Here is an 18837-nt window from a genome sequence, read left to right as displayed (position 1 = left end):
AGAAAGACAAAGAATATTTAACATTTCCAATTTGATTGCTTCCAGTGCAATGTTTAGCTCTCATTCATCATTACTTTTGGTGGCATCTTRGAGCAGGAGKAGGATACTCCATCATCTCTGAAAAYCCTGTGCACCTCCCCTGTTTTTCTTGTTAACTGCAACATTAAGTTGCAYGCAAGGCAAAAATCTGAAGCCTGTAAATGCTCCTAGGTTTTAGATTTTTGCTGAACATGTTTGGGAAACACTTAAATTAGGTCCAATTAGTCTTCAATCAATCTAGTTGAAGAAATTATTCTTTTGGCTGCATTCACAGGAAACTGTTAAAAGTAAATTATAGTTCTCTGATTGCTACAGACTGGAGAAAATACTTCCCCATCTTCACTCTTAACAGCCTCCTTCTCTATTTTTAATCAGAGCTGTTGAGTAGTTTGTCCTGGGCAAAGAAAAACGTGAGCATAGAAACTGATTTGGAATTCATTTCTAATAATAGGCAATGGATACAGATGCTTTATAGGCAAAGGATACAGGATGGATTTTTTTTTTCCTCCYCAGGCAGCCCCTTTTTGGATACCATGTATAAACTGTGGTTCAGATGAAGGAGGCTCAGGTGTGAATATTGTTTGATCTACACTGGTGAGAACAACTGCACTCATTAAGCTGGGCTTTTATGAGGTTCACTGCATGCTCACAAGCCAATTTGAAACAAATCTAAATGGATGATAAAATTATRGTTTTACTAAGCTGGCAGAATCAAAATGAGGTTACAGGAGAAATCAAATTCCATGTAAATAAATTGGCAGTGCAAGAAAATGAAGTTATCAATTTATCAAAGAACTATACTTGTAAATTGTCAAATACATAAGCACAACTTCTTTACTCARTCATATAGAAAAGTGTATAAGAACATGGCAAGAAGGGCAGCAGTGGCATAGATATGGCCTTAAATTTCTCCAATTTTCCCTAAATATTATGGAATCAGTCCTGATATCGCTGTTCTTACATAACAATCCATTCARCTGTATTTTTACTGTGTCATCAGTTCTTAAATTAACTTGGTGACTTTCAGCAGTAGAGTACTGGGGAAGGACAGGCAGTTTTGTTTAATCTCATTGTAGTAACTTCAGTCTTTGCCAGAAAACTGTATTGCATATTCRAAGACCTATTTAATAAAAGAAAAGTGAATGGAATTTGCCAGCCATAAAAACTCAGTCTKATTCAAAAAAGGTTCTTTCCTTCAGGCAAAATCCCAGCAAAGGTTTTCACCAAGGCTGGGGCCACACAGCAGCTCAGGGACACTGTGAATAACACTGACACTTTGAGCTTTGAAAGGGGAATTTCAACTTAAAAAGGGGAACCTTCTTTTGCACAGACAGTGCTTGCTATAAGTAGCACAAACGTATTTGTGATAGGAAAGGGTGGATTTTCTGTGATCTGGGCTTTGTGCACACAGTGGAGGACAGGCACTGAGGAAAGGATGAGCATTTCTGTTATCAGGCAARATCCATACTGAAGTATTTTGCTGCCTCTGAGATGGGAACACTCATGGGAGAAAGAGAAAAGGTGTTCCCTGGTATTGTAGTAACGCTTTTGATTAAGTGCTTCAGCCTTTTTTCTTTATCTAATAATGATTTGGACATTTACAGACACAAGCCTTTGTAATGCTCCTATAAACAAKTAGGAGCACACCTTCATAAAAGTATAATTGCTGTTAGTGAAGTACTCCACAGCTGCTCTCTGTTTCATTTGAGCCACAGTTGCTATCGTAGCAGCTTCACCACATCCCTTATTTCCTGGAGCAAGCAGAATGAGCCCATCCTGCAGGGGATCAACATGACTATTTCCTGAATTCCTGGAACAGGATGTTTATGATCAGAACGTGGGTGAAAGGACCAAAGTGGATCTGCAGGGTGTTGTCTGATTATGCATGTTATAAGTATATAATATATATATATGTTATTATATATGTTATGTGTTATGATATATGATGTGCTGGTCCTAATTTGCACCAGTGAATAGGATAACCAGGTCTTTTCCTCCCACCTCAATTCGGGTGGTTGAAGGGAGAAACCAAAACCAAAAGGCAGAATCTCTACCTTTGTATAGTTAATGTGCCCTAAGAAAYACTGTGAGAAAATCAGTATGTGTCCCCAGAGTGATTTCTGCACTAGAACAGAGGCTTGGCTCATTTAACTGTGCTACTAAATATCACATCTTCATTTAATAATTGAGATTAATTTATTGCAAGAAAAAATAGCACCTGATCAGTGATCCTTCTGTTTGAAAAGCAGTTTGAGGTTTGTGTCACATGCCCAGGTGATTTTGAAAGACTTTTACTGAAAATGAAGAATGTAATACCTGAGAACTAAGCACAGAATGTATTGTATGGCTGCTAATCCTTGTGTTTGAATATAGTTAGGATCAAATATGGATTCATCTTCCTGTGTACAGTAATGCCTTGACACCAGAGGTGCCCTGCAAACTGTTTGAGGTTATGATGACATTTCCAAACAAAGAGTACTGTGCAGAAATAGGAGGCTTGGAAAATGGACAGCCTAGGAATAGACATTTGAATTCCCTCTTTCTGTACAATGATTCTTGAAGAGTCCCAATCAACTGACTGCTCTGCTAATCAGCTGTCACCTCTAAATTGTGACCTGCATGAGAGCAGGGGTATGCTCGTTCTCTGTTTCACTGCAAAGTCAGACAGACTGATGTGATTTTAGAAAATTGAACCCAACAATTGCTGCTTCCCAGCTGACAAATTTGCTTTACCAGCCTGGATGCAAGTGCAAGGACTGGGACAGAAGGACAGACATCATCACCTGCTATGGTACCCACAATGCAGAACTTGTTCAGCCAATTTGCCAATTCTGTGGCCTGGAGGGGTTTAGTGGAAAAATATGTCAACCTGAGSTGTCCTTTAGGTGGAACTCAAACACCACAGCTAATCCAAACAAATGTCTAATTCTGTTTTGCTGACGTTCTTCCCCTCCAAATTTCCCCCACGGTTTCAGTTGCAGGGAGAACACATTTGTGTCCTGGTTTCTGTGCCATCAGGCAGCCACCGTGCCCTCTTTCAGAAAAACCTGCCCTCARCTGTGGATGAAGAATTCTGCTTGCACAGGCAGTGGAATGTTCCGTGATCTCTGGACCAAAGGTATTCATTAAATGATTGGTGGTTTTTAATTGTTATTAAAAGTGGAGTTTCTTGATGTTAGCGCCAAGTGATGCCAGAATACTAGGGAAAATCATAGTTCTCCTGAAGATCTTCGATATAATATAAGGATGTTACTGAATGGGAGGGGATACAAAATGCATTCAGAAATTGAAAATTAGGAAGATGAAGGGTTGGGTTTTTTTCATGTAGTAACAAAACAAATAAACAAGCTCAGAACTTTTAAGTCTGACTTGGAGTAAAAAAATGTTAGAAAAGAATGCACAATAGAAAAAGTTTTACAATTGATTAAAACAATGACACTTTGCTGACTGGGGAAACACATAGGAAACACAAGTTGCCTGATTAAGGTATGTTTTTAAAATATGCCCCTTATTGGAKAGTTATATGGTTGTATGGCTTAGTACTAGGGTGGAGGGCATCATAGAATCCTTTGCCATGTTAAGGACATTTTCTTAAGGTATGATTTCCTTTGATAAGACTTGTGCAAATCAATCTGTACTTACAACATGGGAAAAGACTGGTAAATGCATTTTTAGGATAATTTAATTTACTATCCCCTGGGATAGTTTCCAGGTCAGCACTGGAAAGTCCTTGTCACAGATGTCCTCCCTCCTGGAGGCTCACAGCACTGCTCATGGAGCTGCTCAATGTTGCATTGGGTGGAAATTAAAAAAAAAAAAATTCCCCATGCTAGAAAAGTAAAAAGAGTCATTTACTAATTCAGTGTTTAGTTTTGTTTTGAGTTCAGCATGGGGCAGGAGAGTCTTCCCATAGAATATGTGTGCCTGATGTAAGAAAACAAGCTAATTACCTGTGAGAATATGCAAGAAAGGAACATTTTGGAAGAAACTTAAGGGTTCAATCAAAGAGCACAGATGTGACAGTGTCTTTCAAAAGATGATGACCACATCCAAAACTGAAAACAGCCAAAAAGAGAGCAAATGAAAACCCAGGCAAGCGTACCTGACACAAAGTTCTTTCTTACTCAAAGACCTTCATGCTTCACTGTGCCTTATTGGGGTTTTGTGTGCTGGTTTCACATTCTGGATTGGGAGAACGGGAAACAGAAAACCAATCTCCAAATAAGTCACACAGGGCTTTCTGTCAGTTGCCCTCAAAAGTAAAGGGAGTGAAGTTGCCTCTTTTTCCCAAACATTGATGTTAGAGTTTTCACCATCTCCATGGATTTTGACATGCTTGAGAGGTGGGTCAAGGCAAACATCATGAAGTTCAACAAAGCCAAGTGCAAGGTCCTATGCCTGGATTGTGACAATCCCAAGGACACTGAAAGGTTGGGCAGAGAGCTGAGTGAATGCAGCTCTGCAGAGAAGGACCTGGGTGTGCTGGTGGATGGAAAACCCAACATGAGCAGGAGCTGTGCACTCACAATCCAGAAAGACAATCATACCTTGGGCTGTACCTAAAGCAGCATTGCCAGCAGATTGATGGAGTGACTGAATCTCCCCTCCACTCTCCTCTCCTCTCCTGAACCCCCATGTGGAGTGCTGTGTGCAGTTGTGGTGCCCCTGACATAAGAAGGACATGGAATTCTTGGATCAAGTCCAGAGGAAGGCTGCAAAGCTGTTAAGAGGGTTGGAACCCCTCTCATAGCAATCTTCCAGCATCTGCAACAAAGGGAGAGAGATTCTTCATCAGGAGCTGTGGTGATGGGAAAAGAAAGAATGAGTACAAAATTCCAAGAGGGGAAATTTAGGCTGGATATTAGGAAGAAATCCTTTACACTGAGGGTGCTGTGGCACTAGAAGAAGTTGCCCAGAGAGGTTGTGGATGTCCCAACCCTGGCAGTGTTCAAAGGCAGGTTGGATGGGCTTGGAACAACTTGGTCCAGTGGGAGCATTGGATCACTTAGAGGTGATCTCTAAGGTGCCTTCCAACCCTTAACATTCTATGATTTTATTATTCAGGGCAGGAATCCCTCTGTACTGAGCCAAGTGGGAACCACCTCATGAGTTTTCTCAGACCAGTTTGAGCCAATCCAAAACTGTCATGAATCAGGCCTGTAAAGTGCATGTTCTCATATTATTTCTTCTCCTTTCAGTGACTGCACTGCAGAGATAATAAATAAAGGGTTGACTCCTGACTGCATACTGACATAATTTCAATTAATATACTTCTCCATTTTCATCTCTGACATCCCCACATGGTTTGYAATTGTGAATCATGCAGATACCTCTAGGAATGGCTGAAAAAGCTCCAAAAGGGAAGAAAGACACACCACATATGCTAACTTTATTTAACAAGGGAAAATATTTACTCCCCATGGACTGACCTCACGTTATTCTGGATGTCAGAGATAATTTTAAAGCCCTGGGTCTTCAAACCACTCCCATCTCATCAGTTATCACTGGCACATGAAAAAGTGCCACTTCCACAGATGGATGCACTCAGCCTGTGAACAGCAACACTGCACACCCACACAGACCAACAGTGTCTTATCTTTCCTCTCTTATCTATCCACCTTTGACTGCTGGTCAGTTCTGGGACACAAGGCTTTCCATGGCCTGCAGATAGAAGAGAGAATTGAGCACAGAATTGGCATTGAATRTGCCAAAGGAATGGTCTGAGTAGCCCACAGTGACACTGTGTAATTCCCCTTCCTCCCTTCAGTCTTCTGGACACTGGCTCGAAGGATTTGCATTTGCTGGTTAAARGCATTTTATAAAAAAGGGGAAGAAGAGCTGCTTGCAGCACTGAAGTTGTAGCAGCCCACTTAATGATTTAGCAATTCTCTCTAAAGCAGCTTGCATGAGAGAAGCATCTTCTCACACTCACACTTGGTGACAAGCCATTCCCTTCCACAGGGRATGAGTGTTCACCTCTCTACACATTCACAGGATCCTTCTTCATGCAAGCATCTCCTTCTGGAAGGCAGCAGCCAGGAAAACGTGTAGGAACTCTGAGACTTCTGTCCTCACAGCTCCAAATACAAACTACAGAGAAAGGCAAGYAGTGCCTTTGGTATTCTTGCCTGGGTTTTTTGTCTCTCACTCTCATTTTCAGTTCTGGTTTTGGTCTTTGCTTCTGCGAGACAGTCATAGCAAAACATGCCTAGCTATAGCAGTACTCTCTCTCCACTTATGTCAGTAGATGCTACATTGCTTTAATTTCTCCTCTTACACACCTGCACTGAATAAAAAAAAAAATAGAGCTCTCCTTTATTTTTCACTTGACTGAAAGCCAAAATTCTTATTTATAGGATGGAAATATGTCTGCTGTGAAGTAGTTTCTGCAGTCTTCAGTGGCCTGGCACAGGCATTTTTACTTTAACAGTCAGTTGTCTGGTTTAATTCAGAGGAACCCAGCCTGGGAGGAAAACCCCTCGATAAAAGTTCGCCATGCAGTTGTGTGGCTGTGGCAAAAAAAGAATTACCTCCATCTATGACAATAGATTCTGCATGAGCCTCTCTCCTCTCCCTCCTCTTCTGCTGAAAAAAGATCAAAAGAAAATTATCTATATCCTCCAAGCCACGTGGACTTCTTTCTCCTCTTTTCTAAAAAAGGCAGAATGATCCTGGAAAAAACATAATTTTCAGTCCTGTACATTACAGTACATTCACAAAACACGTGTCAGTGCACTGAGTGGAATTCTGTATTAAACAGAAGAAGAGATCAGAGACCTGGGGTAAAGGTAAAGACCAAGTGTACCAGCCTAAAATAAAACATGACAAAAAATGGGAAACCATCAGGAAAGTGCATTACCAGTGAGGACAGCTGACAGCAAACTCACTTTTTTTCAGTACTTATGAGAACAGGTGAGTTTTTACATCTGCTCCTGCAAAAGAGCTTTCTTTGGAGCTGCTTAAAGGAGGAGATTGAAGGACCTTGGGAAGGATGGAGGCTTCTAAATTCTAAATATATGGAAAAGGCACACAATAAAACCAAAGGTGCTGCTGAAATCCAAAGTGATAAATACAGACCAGTCAGATGCATGTACCATTCTCAGGGTGCACAGAAACGACTTTTGGCTTTTTACCAGAAATATTGGCCYTTATACCATGTGAGCCCAAGCAGCCAGAGAGGTGTGTTGTCATAGGAGTTTTCTTCYTGTTTTCTAAAGAGAAACAATTTTTTTTCTGGACTATGAACTACATGCTGTGCAGCCTCAACTCTTCAAATCATACAGGTTTTCCCTATGTTGTGCTTTGCTGTTAAGGAGAGGTTCCTGTCACAAAACTGAAGGTCACACACTTCATCTCTTCTGGCAGCTGACATCACCGTGYTGTCCCCCCCACCTCCTCCTGCGTCACACTCTCCTCCCTCTCTACTTTCAATTCCCCATCTTCTTCCCCACCCTGCCAGGCCAAGCATGCTCCCCATTCCTCTTTCCTCTGCTCCAGGCGTTTTGGGTACCCCAGGAACTCTGTGTTCCTCCCATGGCATACACASTCTGCARTAATCTTGCACCACATCACCYTYTCTGTAAACCAGAGATCTGCCATGRYGTGCTGATTGTGSTTGYTAAAKMCYGGGAAACACATGGAAGTCCTTGCAGCAGCCTGTGGAAAAAGGTGAGATGAACTTTCTCAGCTGTCTCCTCTTGTGAAAACTTCTTGTTTCACCACTTCTTTGGGAGTACTGGAGTGTTTTCAACCTCTAAGATATTTCTTTCTTTTCTCGTTCTTACAGTGTCATGGAGGTCTGCATATTCTTCYTAAGTGCTATGATACTTCTCCCAGGTAAAAGGCACATTTTTAATTGTTAAAACTGTTTTGATTGTGTCCTACTTTCTCATCCACTAAGAAGCTCATTCCTTAGTAGTAATTAATCACTTCCATTGCACAATCAAGGTCATATAGCCTATGTGACATGTATTTAAATTGTGTGCAGGAAGTCTGTAAAATATATATAGTAAGTACTTTCTCTCTTCAACTTTATATCTTTACATTAAACTTATTTTATGTTGCTCTTAAATTCTCAATTTAAATCTGTCTTCAAAATGTGTGTGTATCACCTGTGTGTATTATAGAGAAGAGCARTATTAAACTGAAAACTGGCAGTTTGCTATGGGACAACTGCAGTCTGAGGCAGCCACAGAGATCATTTTGCWGTCTGGTGCTCTGGAAGAGCAGTCAAAACATTGCACCAGAGGAGAGGCTGTAAATCTTCTCCTCCTTTTGAACACAGCAGAGATGTTTGTATCTTCTGGGACAGAGGACTGCATTTCTTATTCCAAAAAAAGGCAGTCCTTCCAGACCACCACCACCCATCATAATGGATACATGCAAGGGTAAAAGCAGGAGAAAAATCATCCCTTGTGTAGTGCTGTTCATCCTTTTTTTGCATGAAGGCATAATTGTATTTATTGACCATTTATATTAACAAGATCAGCTACAGAACAGTTAAATCTGACATTTACTCTGTCATTAAATTCAAGATTAATTACAGAACAGTTAAATCTGACATTTAATTTGTCATTAAATTTTAGATTAATTCTTCATTGAGACTAAAAGTGTTCACCTGCTTCTCAGCTTCTGGTCAGACATTCCCTAGACACTCATATTTTCCACACACTGTGTACTTCACAGTTTCTTCAAAACTTTAATGCTGTGTTATTTTCTTAGGAGATTTAACTCAACTTTTTAAGCAGAAATGGTGCAACTATTTCCTTTGTGGCAGAATCTCATTACACTCAGGATACTGCARACAAGAATAGTTTGAACCTTTGGCCTGCAGATAAGTCTTCTAAAATATAGATGCTCACAATCTCTGTGTGGTAAGCCTTCCCTAGAAAGTAAAATATAGGAAGAAAAATAAGARACAGTTTTATGAGCTGAACTCCACAAGACTGAGTCTTTGAACARCTACATGTCCTGTCATACCCACTGGGAGAATTAGTGTCTAAATGCTGGCATTTTTATTTCCACTGTTGTTAAGCATTGTGTCTCTGAGTGCAACTTGGTGTTGTTTTGAAGCTGATGGAAATTTTAGTTTCTCTCTCTCTCTCTGTCCAAGGTACTGCTGCCAGTGTACACCCAGTGAAGGCATTTCTCCATCACACCGCACACCTATCCTGTTTTTTTCCAAACTCTCAGAAAATTGATGTAAATAATTTAATAATTTTTTGGCAAAAAGACACTATTAAAGTGGTGAACGAAGTATATTTTGGTCAAGAGAAACATGATCACCTTAGTCCTGAATATATAAATCGCACCAAGGTGGATCTGAGCAAATGGACCTTGCAATTGTTAMATGCAGGAATTGAGGACGAGGGACACTATCAGTGTGTTATTATGCAGAAAAGAGATGAACAACCAGCAGAGCTCATACACAGATCTGAGTGTGTGCTGCACATCRTTGGTAAGTAATCTCCTCGATTTCCCATCTGATCTGCAGGATTCTCTGGGACTTTGTTCAGTCCAGAACTATGGGTTTTGTCTCCAAGCCCCTGAGAAAATGCACCTGCTCTGGAGCAGAATTTCTAAACATGGATAGGAGGCATGCCTTCTGTGAGTTTTATGGGTTTKAGGACTCTGGAAAATAAACTTGTTTATTTGCATCTGACAAACTGCCTTCTATTAAAAGTAGCAGTGGTTATCAACATTGGTGGCAAATTAGAATTGAAACATAGCAAGGTCTCTGCAAACACCCAGYTATTTTATGATCATATAAATCACAGGGAAAATAAAAGAACAGCTCACATGGAGGAGTAGAGATTTGTATGTTCAGTTAAAGGAAGGCAGAAAATATCTCTGAAGGAAAAATGCATACATATGTTGATGAGATTCAACCTGATTTTTCGCAACAGATATTTTTTTGTAATCAGTGGAAAAGGCAGTAAATCTTTTAACAGGGAAATGGAAGTGAAAGATCAATTTTTTCTTAACATTTTCAAATATTTTTATCAGTTATCAGCTTAGCCAACATGCTGCAGAAGTCTCACACTTAGAAGTCTCCCACACCTTTTAAGGTTTAACTTAGGAAGATTCTTTTAACAATGTGTTGTTGTCTYCCTTCCAAATTACTCTCTGTTCAATAAACTCACAAAGGAAAGAGCAGTATAAAAYTATATTTGAAAACAACCCAAACCATTCAAAATAATTAGATGAAAAATACAAATATGGAAATGTACCTGTCCTTACATGCTGCTTTTTAATTAGAACTTCATATCATCACAGTGACTTATACAATAACAATGGACTCAGATCCTTCTCCAGGAAAAAAGGGAAGGCTTCACAGTGGCAAACTTTGGCTCTTAAAAATGCAAGGTAGGGACCATGGTGATAAGCAGCTTAATTGGAAAATCTGCTGCTGTGGCATGTCTGCAGTGCTTCCTCTGATAGATCAATAAGGGAAGTAGCTGAGACTAAGGAAACTCTTTCATAATATGYACTACTCAAAGTCTTGAGACTGAAATGATATCACAAGAGAGACTTTGAGTTGCTCGTTTTAAAAATGGATGTCGAAAAACTGAAAAGTGTGGGAAAAGCTCTAGTAGAGTTATGTGAAGACTGGAAAAAATACAGTTCAACTAGAAACAGTAAAACAGTAGTCTGATTATCTTATAACACAGAATAATGAGAAGAGTCTTGTTTCCAGAATGTGGGAATCTGAAATACCTGTAAAATACTGGATATTAAAAAAAAATTAAAGGCTAATTAATTAATTCAGTGACAGTGAGTGKCTGGAAGGACATAAAGCAGATGGTTCACTTAAGAAAATAGAACAAAACCAAGGTGTTTAAGCAATGGAAGAAAATATTTAGGGCTTGATGGATCTGCTGTCTCTTGAGGTATTTAATCTAATCCCAAAGCCTTTTTGGGATGCTACCTTTAAATACAGAAGACTTCCTGAAATATGCTTTTCTGTTAACAAACACAAAACACAAAACTCAGTAGTGTTTCTGTTAACAAACACAAAACTACTATATTGTAGCCCATACCCTGCCTGAAGCCAACACCCACATTTCAGTAAATTGAGGTTCCAGAAGCTATGAAAGAGAAATGTAGGTTATATTCCATTTGCTTACTGTCAATAAGATTGAAGCCCTCAAATCACTTGGATGTTGTGTCAAGCTTCACACTCCTGCCATCCCTATAAAATACCAAGAAGAGAATGAATATTCCAAAACAGAAGTCTAACAGCAGTCAGCTAAGTCAGACCTTGAGGAGAAAGGAAGTTTAAGCTTTCCTGAGGGACAACTTAACTAAATTTTGGGGTATCAAAAAGGGGRGGGTGGGCATTTTCCATTTTGAACTCATATCTATGGACTCTCTTGGGGGGGATTTAACTGACTAAGCTAAATCCTATTCTCTGTGTGCTAGGATAGAGAAAATAAAAGCAACATCAYGTTTCTTCATTCATCCATATTAAGAATTCTCTAGGGCAAGGATTAGACTCTGGATCCAACACACTGAGTGAGATCCTCTTAGACTCATATTTTTCTAAGAACCTTTTTTCCCTTCTCCACTATTTCTCCATATTGTCTTCAGTCCTATTGGCCCTAAAATAATGAAGCATTTTCAATGAAATCTTGAGTCTATTTCTTGGGGTTTGGTTCTGATTTTTTGGGAGGTTGTTGGGATTTTTTTTAACTTGCTGTATGCCAACTTGCAGTCAGTATTATGTCTACATTCTCTCCTTCTCCTTTTCTATTATAGTGTACTGTTTTTACTATGAACCTCTAACCAAACAAATTCTGTTTGAGAATATCTAGATTATTTAAGAGACAATTGGTTATAAGTTTCCATTTATCATTCATATTTTATGTTTAAATAATTCTTCCCAATTCTGTTTCATTATTTCTTGCCTGGAAAACTTGGCTTTTTAAGGCAACAGGTGTGTTTTTCATTGATTGTGATGAGTACCCAGTGACACAAAAGAAAAAAAAACCTTATGCTACAGTCATTTCTATCAAAAAAGTTGTACRAAGTTATGATGAGTGAATTACTTTATATGCTGCAACATGTTTTCTCACAATACTGACAGACACCAGGGATGTTTGCACTTAAGACAGCGCTGCACTTTGAATTTACACATCTCAGTTCTCTCAGATGATTTCTTTCTTTACATTTCACAGTTGGAAGTGATTTTCCCCTTGCCCATTTGGGAGGACAAAAGTAGGCAGCATTCTTGTCCCTTCCCATTTTTTTCTTAAACCCTTATCTGCAAGCAAGCCAGGTTTAATTTCTGAGGTTTTAATGGATCTAAAAGAGGTGGGAGAGACAAGGCCCATTGGCTAGTCAGACTTGCATCTTTTAAAAACCCAGAGGACAAGAAGCAGCAAATCTACATATACACAAAAAAAAAAAAAAAAAAAAAAAAAAAAAAACCTTCTTGGAATGACCATTGTCTTCCCGTAGAAATCTGTTTAGACTTGTTTCTGCCTGAAAATCTTAAATAACTGGCAGGGACTGTCACAGATGTGATATGTTGGGCTCACAATGCTTTCTCTTCGGTCTGTTTCAGCCAACTACAGTCAACCTGAGATAGCAGAACTGCACACTGGGGAACTAAAACCCAACGGATACTTGAATTTTTCCTGTTCTTCCAGCGGAGGTTATCCAGAGCCCGAGGAGATGACTTGGCTAATCTCACATGAGAACATCACACACAGCAGTACAGCTGACATGGATGTCTCCCAGGATGCTGTSACAAAGCTGTACAATGTTACCAGCAAGCTGAATATCSCAGTTCCTACAAAGAGCAGGACTARTATCAGCTGCTTGCTTCACCTTRGGGAGCAGCTGGGAAGCCTTGTYTCAGTGCCACTGGGCATAGGTGAGTCTGCATTTGCCCATTCCAATTTCTGCACAGGTAGGAGCAGGGTGCACAGACAGCAGCACTGCCAAGGCAGGGAATAAACCCTGACAAGTAGCACAAGTTGGTTTTAAGGGTTGCATGTTCTCCACACTGTTCACCACTAAACTTTCTCTTTTCCACATGGGATATCTTATTACAGCCAGGAGAGGGCACAGAAAAGGAATTGCTACACAATCCAGAACAGAACTTTATTAATCCCCTCCCGAGAGGATGCTGCAGTAGCAACAAAGCAACAAAGCAACAAAGCAACCTAAGCCTGGACTAGGCAGTAACCAGGCCCTGGAGGTGACAACTGTGGAGATTTGTTGTCTCTACACAGAATCACAGAACTGTTAGTGGTGGAAGAGGCACCTGGAGATGATCTAGCTCAACCACTCTGCTCAGAGTAGGGTCAATAGGTAGTACAGGGCTTTATCCAGTTGAATTTTAAACACCTTCCAGGATAAAGACTCCACAACCTCTCTCAGCAAACTGTTACAGAGTTTGATAGCAAAAATAAGGGTCTTTTGCTGGTTTAAAGTTCTTGAGCTGCTATTCTTAATCATTCCTTAGAGAAAGGCAGAAGGCTAAACAAAAGAGTCCCTTGGACCATATTTGGTTCACAAACTGCCAAATAGACTGTGCTGAGTTTGAGTGTAAGGGCCATGAAACTTGGACAAGCATTAGAAGCATTCCTGGTGGTTTTCATAACTTTTGGCAGAATGAAGTGCACATTCCAAAATGACTATTTGGGGATTTTCCTTCTCTGAGATTGTGTCTTTTTTCAGGCACCTCTTGCAAGAAGAAGCTGGGGACCTAAGTTCTATTATGACTRTACTGCCAAGTTATCTCAGGGTCCCACATGGCTGATCCTTTCTTTAAACTAAAGCAGGATTTTATTTATCTTCTGGACCAGGAAAACTTCTTTTGACATGTTTTTTTTTGTAGCTATGGCACAAGAACATCAAAATAAAGAAATTCCTGCTTTGGTCATGCATTTGTTTGGCTTGCTTATGTCTTTTTGAGACAATGTTGAAGATGGAGATCCATGCTTCAATTGACAGGAAAGGGAGCCAAGAGGGAAGGATAGCATTGCAGGAAAGCCTTCCAGGCTAGCATAAACATGTGCATTACTACTGCAGATGTAAAAGAAATTTGCCACTTGTTCTGAAAAAGTTCCACAGGGCAGGTTCYTTAATCTACATTTAGCTAAAGGGTTAAACTATCAACACCAGATATGGCAAACTGCCTCCAATGTATTTGCATTCTAGGATTTTAAACACTATTGAAATAAGTCCAGAAGTCTTCTAATGTTTGATCAGCTCTGCACGTTGCTCATGAGTGTTGAAATGGCTGTATTAACTATAATGCTGTATCCTTCTCTTCTCTCTACAATTCTTCTCTCCTTCCCTGCTTTATAGCTACCTGACAAAAAGTGATGGTGGGTAAGAAACYAGAAACTCCACATAAATCTAAGTTTTGTTTGGCAATAACTGAAGCTGTATCAGCTGCTAGCCCTGCCAACCAAAACCTCAAAAACACAAAAGCCAGAAATAGAGGGAAAGTCCTTTGAATTCCCTGCTACTTTCACATCCCTTACAGTATTTCATTAGGCTTTGACTGTTATTTCCATCAGATACCAAGTAGTAACATGTTCCAGGTTCACACTTGCACAGTGGCACAGAGCAGCATTTAGCACAGCAGCTGCCTAGCAGGCTCTTGTATGAATTAAGTTGCTGATCCTTCACATGTTAGCCAAACCTCAGAAAGAGTGCTTTGCTTTGCTGTGCTTGAAGTGACCATTAAGACCAGGTAGTTTCACTAGTTATTGGAAATGGAAATAAAACAATGTGGATGGTGATTCACTGACACTATTAAAGCACTGTAAAAGCAAAGGGCCTTAACCTAAACTTCAAACTCGCTTAACTTTACTATAGAGTTTTTTAAGTAATTGCCACCAAATTAAATCTTTGCTGTGTGTATCTTCTCTGTTTCCTTATTCAGAGATACCAGAGAAAGAAATGGAGCCAGCAAAGATAAATTTCTTTGGCCCACTTATAGCTGTGGTTGTACTGATCACTGCAGCACTTCCTCTGGGTTTTGTGATATTAAAGAAGAACAGAAATATCTTGTCTACCAACCAGAGTAAGTTACTACTTGTCRTTCTATTCTACCATCCCTCAGGTCACAGGCTTTACCCTTTATAATTAACCCTTTACCTATTTTCCAGCTGCTGACAAAAAGTCAGGTTTCCTGTTGGTTTAAGCTAAACTTCCTAAGACAATTTAGTTCTTGTAACAACTTAATCCATCCTGCAGCAAGTCAAAACGTATTTCTCCTGTCTCATCCTGGAATCCACTTCTTCCTCYTTTTGTGCTTGTGAGACTGCCATGGCACCAGCTTACCACCTTTTCCTGCCGTTTCATTCATCCTTTTTTTCTGAGTTTGGGGTAGATTTGGCTTCTAAAATCATTGAACTATATCAATTTTTCTTGCCCATCTCTACTTTTAAGAAAGGTGGAGCTGGGGAAGGGATGAGATGAACTTMCATGAAGGGCATGGAAGGATCTCTGTCACCACAGAGCTGAACAGTCAAGGCATTGCCSTACCACAAGCTGCCCACACACTGGGCTGAAAGAATCACCTTGTACTAGGAACAGAATTTGATTTTGGCATTTCATTTCTCCATTTTGTTTCAAGACTAGCTCTCAGCAGTCCAGGGTTTATTCTGCACTGAATCATGCTGACATCAGAATCTATTTTTCCTTGTAGTAAGAGGGAAATGCATTTCTCAGTCAGTCCTATTTCCCTATACAGCCAAGGGTCCTGAACCCCGCCTTGTTCTTTTTTCAAATTCTAAGATAACTGGACATTTACTATCAACTCTTTTTCAGCTCCTGTTTATCACATTGCTGTAAATCACATATTCATCTATTTTAGGTGTTAGTCTAGCAGTCTAGAAGCTATCCAGCTTGAAACTGAGGCCACCAGCCAGACTGCTGACTGAGAACCAYCTCTGCACATAGCAAGGTGTGAGGTTCCACGTTTTTTGAGGCTCTGCCAGAACAAGAATCCTCYCCAGATGCCCTACAGAACAACATGCAACACTTTTGTGTGATGGCTGAAACCTACTGCCCAGTGTTCTCTGCTTTGTTTTTGCTCCAGAATGGCAGTAAATAAGCTGCTCTGCCTGCCTTCATGAGTACCTTTTTGTTGTATYTTTTATTATGCACTGTGACAATGTAAAATCCTGAGAGTCAATGGTGAAAGCAGAGCTGCATAGGTTACAGAGTGTCTCAGAAACAGAGTTAAGCCACAACCTGTGAATCATAACCATGGCTGCAAACAGGATCAGAGTAGGCTATTACACACAGAATCACAGAACCGTGGAATCATAGAATGCCTTGGCTTGGAAGGGAACTTAAAGGTCATCCAGTTTCAACCCCCCTCCCTAACCAGGAGCCAGAAATGCTCTTGGCACACCCACTGTGGCTTTGTACCAGTAACTTTCTTGTAAAGCTTYGCATCAGAAAGAGGAACTTCAGGGCACTTCCCTACCTTCTCAGAAAAGTCGTGCAATTCCTATCAGGCATGTGAAAGTAGAAAAAGTCTAAAGGAAATACTTTAAACATAATTTGCGATTATCTTTGATTTTTTCAATATCATCCAAGCTTAATATGCTCAGACAGTTAGTACTTCCACACTTTGTTCCTCTATATCCTGACTGAGAGCTGTAATAGTTGTTCAGGTGGATGCAGGGATAGACAAGAAAGCATGAGGCATCATTCATACGTGTGTATATCTAAACATACAAAATTCAGCTGAGCAGATMATGAAAAAACATAACTCATGTTCCATTTTGGCTGACTGTGTTCTCCCTTTCTTAATTTTCCTTCAAACCTTGATGATAGAGCATTTCATACACTGTGGTATGTTTAGCCACAGGAAGTAATTTTACCTTTCGGAAAAGACTTTTTGTTCCACTCAAAATATGTCAGTTCTCCTAWCTTGAATGACCTCTGCACTTTATATTCTTTAACAGCACTGACATCTTTCAGGAGGAAGAATGCAGCAAAACTGAGGCAAAATTCTTTTGAGGTCTGGATTGTGTTTGTAGGTCTGACACTTTCAGAAAGAGCAGGGATATTAGCATCATATTCTCAAGACAAATTTCAGCTCCGAGTTGCAGTGTGGGGGCATAAATTCCCTACAGTTTCTGCTGGGTACAAATATTCTATACTGTTAAATGATGTTGTGAGTTACCATGTTCCACCTCAATTTTTACTGCATTTTCAAGCTGTGACAGAAATGTGTGTTCTTTAGAGTTAGCAAAACTATTTGGGAGTCAGTTTATTAAGCTATTACACTAACAATCCAAATATTTTCATTCAGATTATTATCATTCAAATGTTATTAGAAGTTAAAGATTTCAGTTTTTTTGTAAAAGTTTTACTTGCTAGCAAACTTATTTAATGAATTATTAAAAGATATGTCTTTTTCTGTGTTGCTGTTTTTATTCTCCTTCCATTAAAGCATCATGTTAGGCAATACCAACATTTTGTGTTCTCAGGGTATTTCCACAATGTGTTTCTAGAATTGCTTCTTGGAAGCAAATGAATAAAAAAGGCATTGCTGCACTGACTGAGAATAACACAGTTGGAGATTTCATATGTTCRTTCATGGAGCAGTCTATATGTGCACAGCCCTGTGTATATATATGTCCTTGATTTATTGAYTTGTACACCTCAAAGATTAGATGCAAAATTCCAGTCTGAAAATTCAGCTTTTCGATTCTATGCTGCAGATTTTCAAATGTTTCTCCAGTGGGTCACACAAGCTTCTCTAATTCTTGATACCATTCAGTTCCTTAAGTAAGGTATGTGTTAAATGATTGGGTATACTGAATCAGAGAGAYACTCACTAGATTTGAATTGTTTCTCCTGCTCTTTTCCACACATRCTGTAATTAATTTTTTTCAACTTTTCCCCTTCCCACTCAAGTCACCCACCTCAAATCCTTGCAAACATTGAGATTGTCAGAACAGCAGTCAAACCCTGCTTTGCTCCCAACCAAACAACGAGCCCTGTGGGTCTTTTGTGTTCCATATGATTCGAGTCACACATGTACACATATCCTATTGTACTCAGAGTCTCAGAACTCTCCTACTAATCCCCAAATCCTGATATGCTGCTTATCTGGTCAGCTTTAGGCACTGAGGAGAAAAAAACATCACCAACTTTTCATGTTTGTCTATAGGAGAAAAATCATAACCAGTTCCTCCCCAGTGGATAAAGTATCTGGAATTCTATGCTAGGACTCAAGAGTCCTTCTATAACACATTCATTAATCAGAAAAAAAAATAAAATCTGAGCAMTTGGAAATTCAACAGTGTTTGCAACATGTCTTAGTACCTCTGAGGGAGCTTTTCACCCTGATACAGAATTTACTATCACTATCAGCAGCTGTAACTAGTGGAAAAAGCAACATGGTTGGTTAGGTTTATCCTTTGACAACTCCCTTCCATCCTTAATTTGTTCCTAATTGGTGAAGTTGTTTGTTTTCTCCCTTGCCATCCCTMTACTTTAGGCTGCCAACCTCCTTCTATTAACTGCTCCATTTCTCTACCTCTTCTATTCTTTCCCTTAAATCAAGTCTAATTCCATCCTGCAGGTAAAGATTTAAGGGAAAAAAAAGCCGACGGGCTTCAGGGAAAAACTTAATTTGTCTCTRTGTGCTGAAACACATTAATCCTCTGCACTAGCAGGTGTAAAAGGAAAATTGCAAGGCACAGGGAAAGCATGGTTGATGTATGGAATTTTTGTACTCCATACAAACACACACAGATTTCCAGGCTATCTCCTCACACACTTTATTTTTTTCTTCAGCAACTTAAAGTCAGT

At 39.7% G+C, this 18837-nt stretch overlaps 1 protein-coding gene across 2 annotated transcripts; it reads left to right on the top strand.

Moving 5' to 3' along the window:
• Window positions 1-7670: 7670 nt before the first annotated feature.
• CD86 (CD86 molecule) lies at window positions 7671-17501 on the top strand. Of its 2 annotated transcripts, XM_057380896.1 has the most exons (6): window positions 7671-7707; window positions 7826-7875; window positions 9152-9496; window positions 12605-12916; window positions 14942-15082; window positions 15878-17501. In XM_057380896.1, the coding sequence occupies exons 1-6, from the start codon at window positions 7676-7678 to the stop codon at window positions 15895-15897; spliced, it is 900 nt and encodes a 299-aa protein (XP_057236879.1). In that variant the 5' UTR covers window positions 7671-7675; the 3' UTR covers window positions 15898-17501. The 2 variants fall into 2 exon arrangements, with proteins under 2 accessions (XP_057236879.1, XP_057236878.1); XM_057380895.1 differs by lacking the exon at window positions 15878-17501 and having other exon boundaries at window positions 14942-15339.
• Window positions 17502-18837: the final 1336 nt, after the last annotated feature.

This window comes from Malurus melanocephalus, unplaced genomic scaffold (genome assembly GCF_030028575.1).
Source record: "Malurus melanocephalus ecotype Western Australia unplaced genomic scaffold, MMel_1.1 scaffold_476, whole genome shotgun sequence".
NCBI lineage: Eukaryota > Metazoa > Chordata > Aves > Passeriformes > Maluridae > Malurus > Malurus melanocephalus.
Note: the sequence above shows the minus strand (reverse complement) of the source record. Positions and strands in the feature narration are given on the sequence as shown.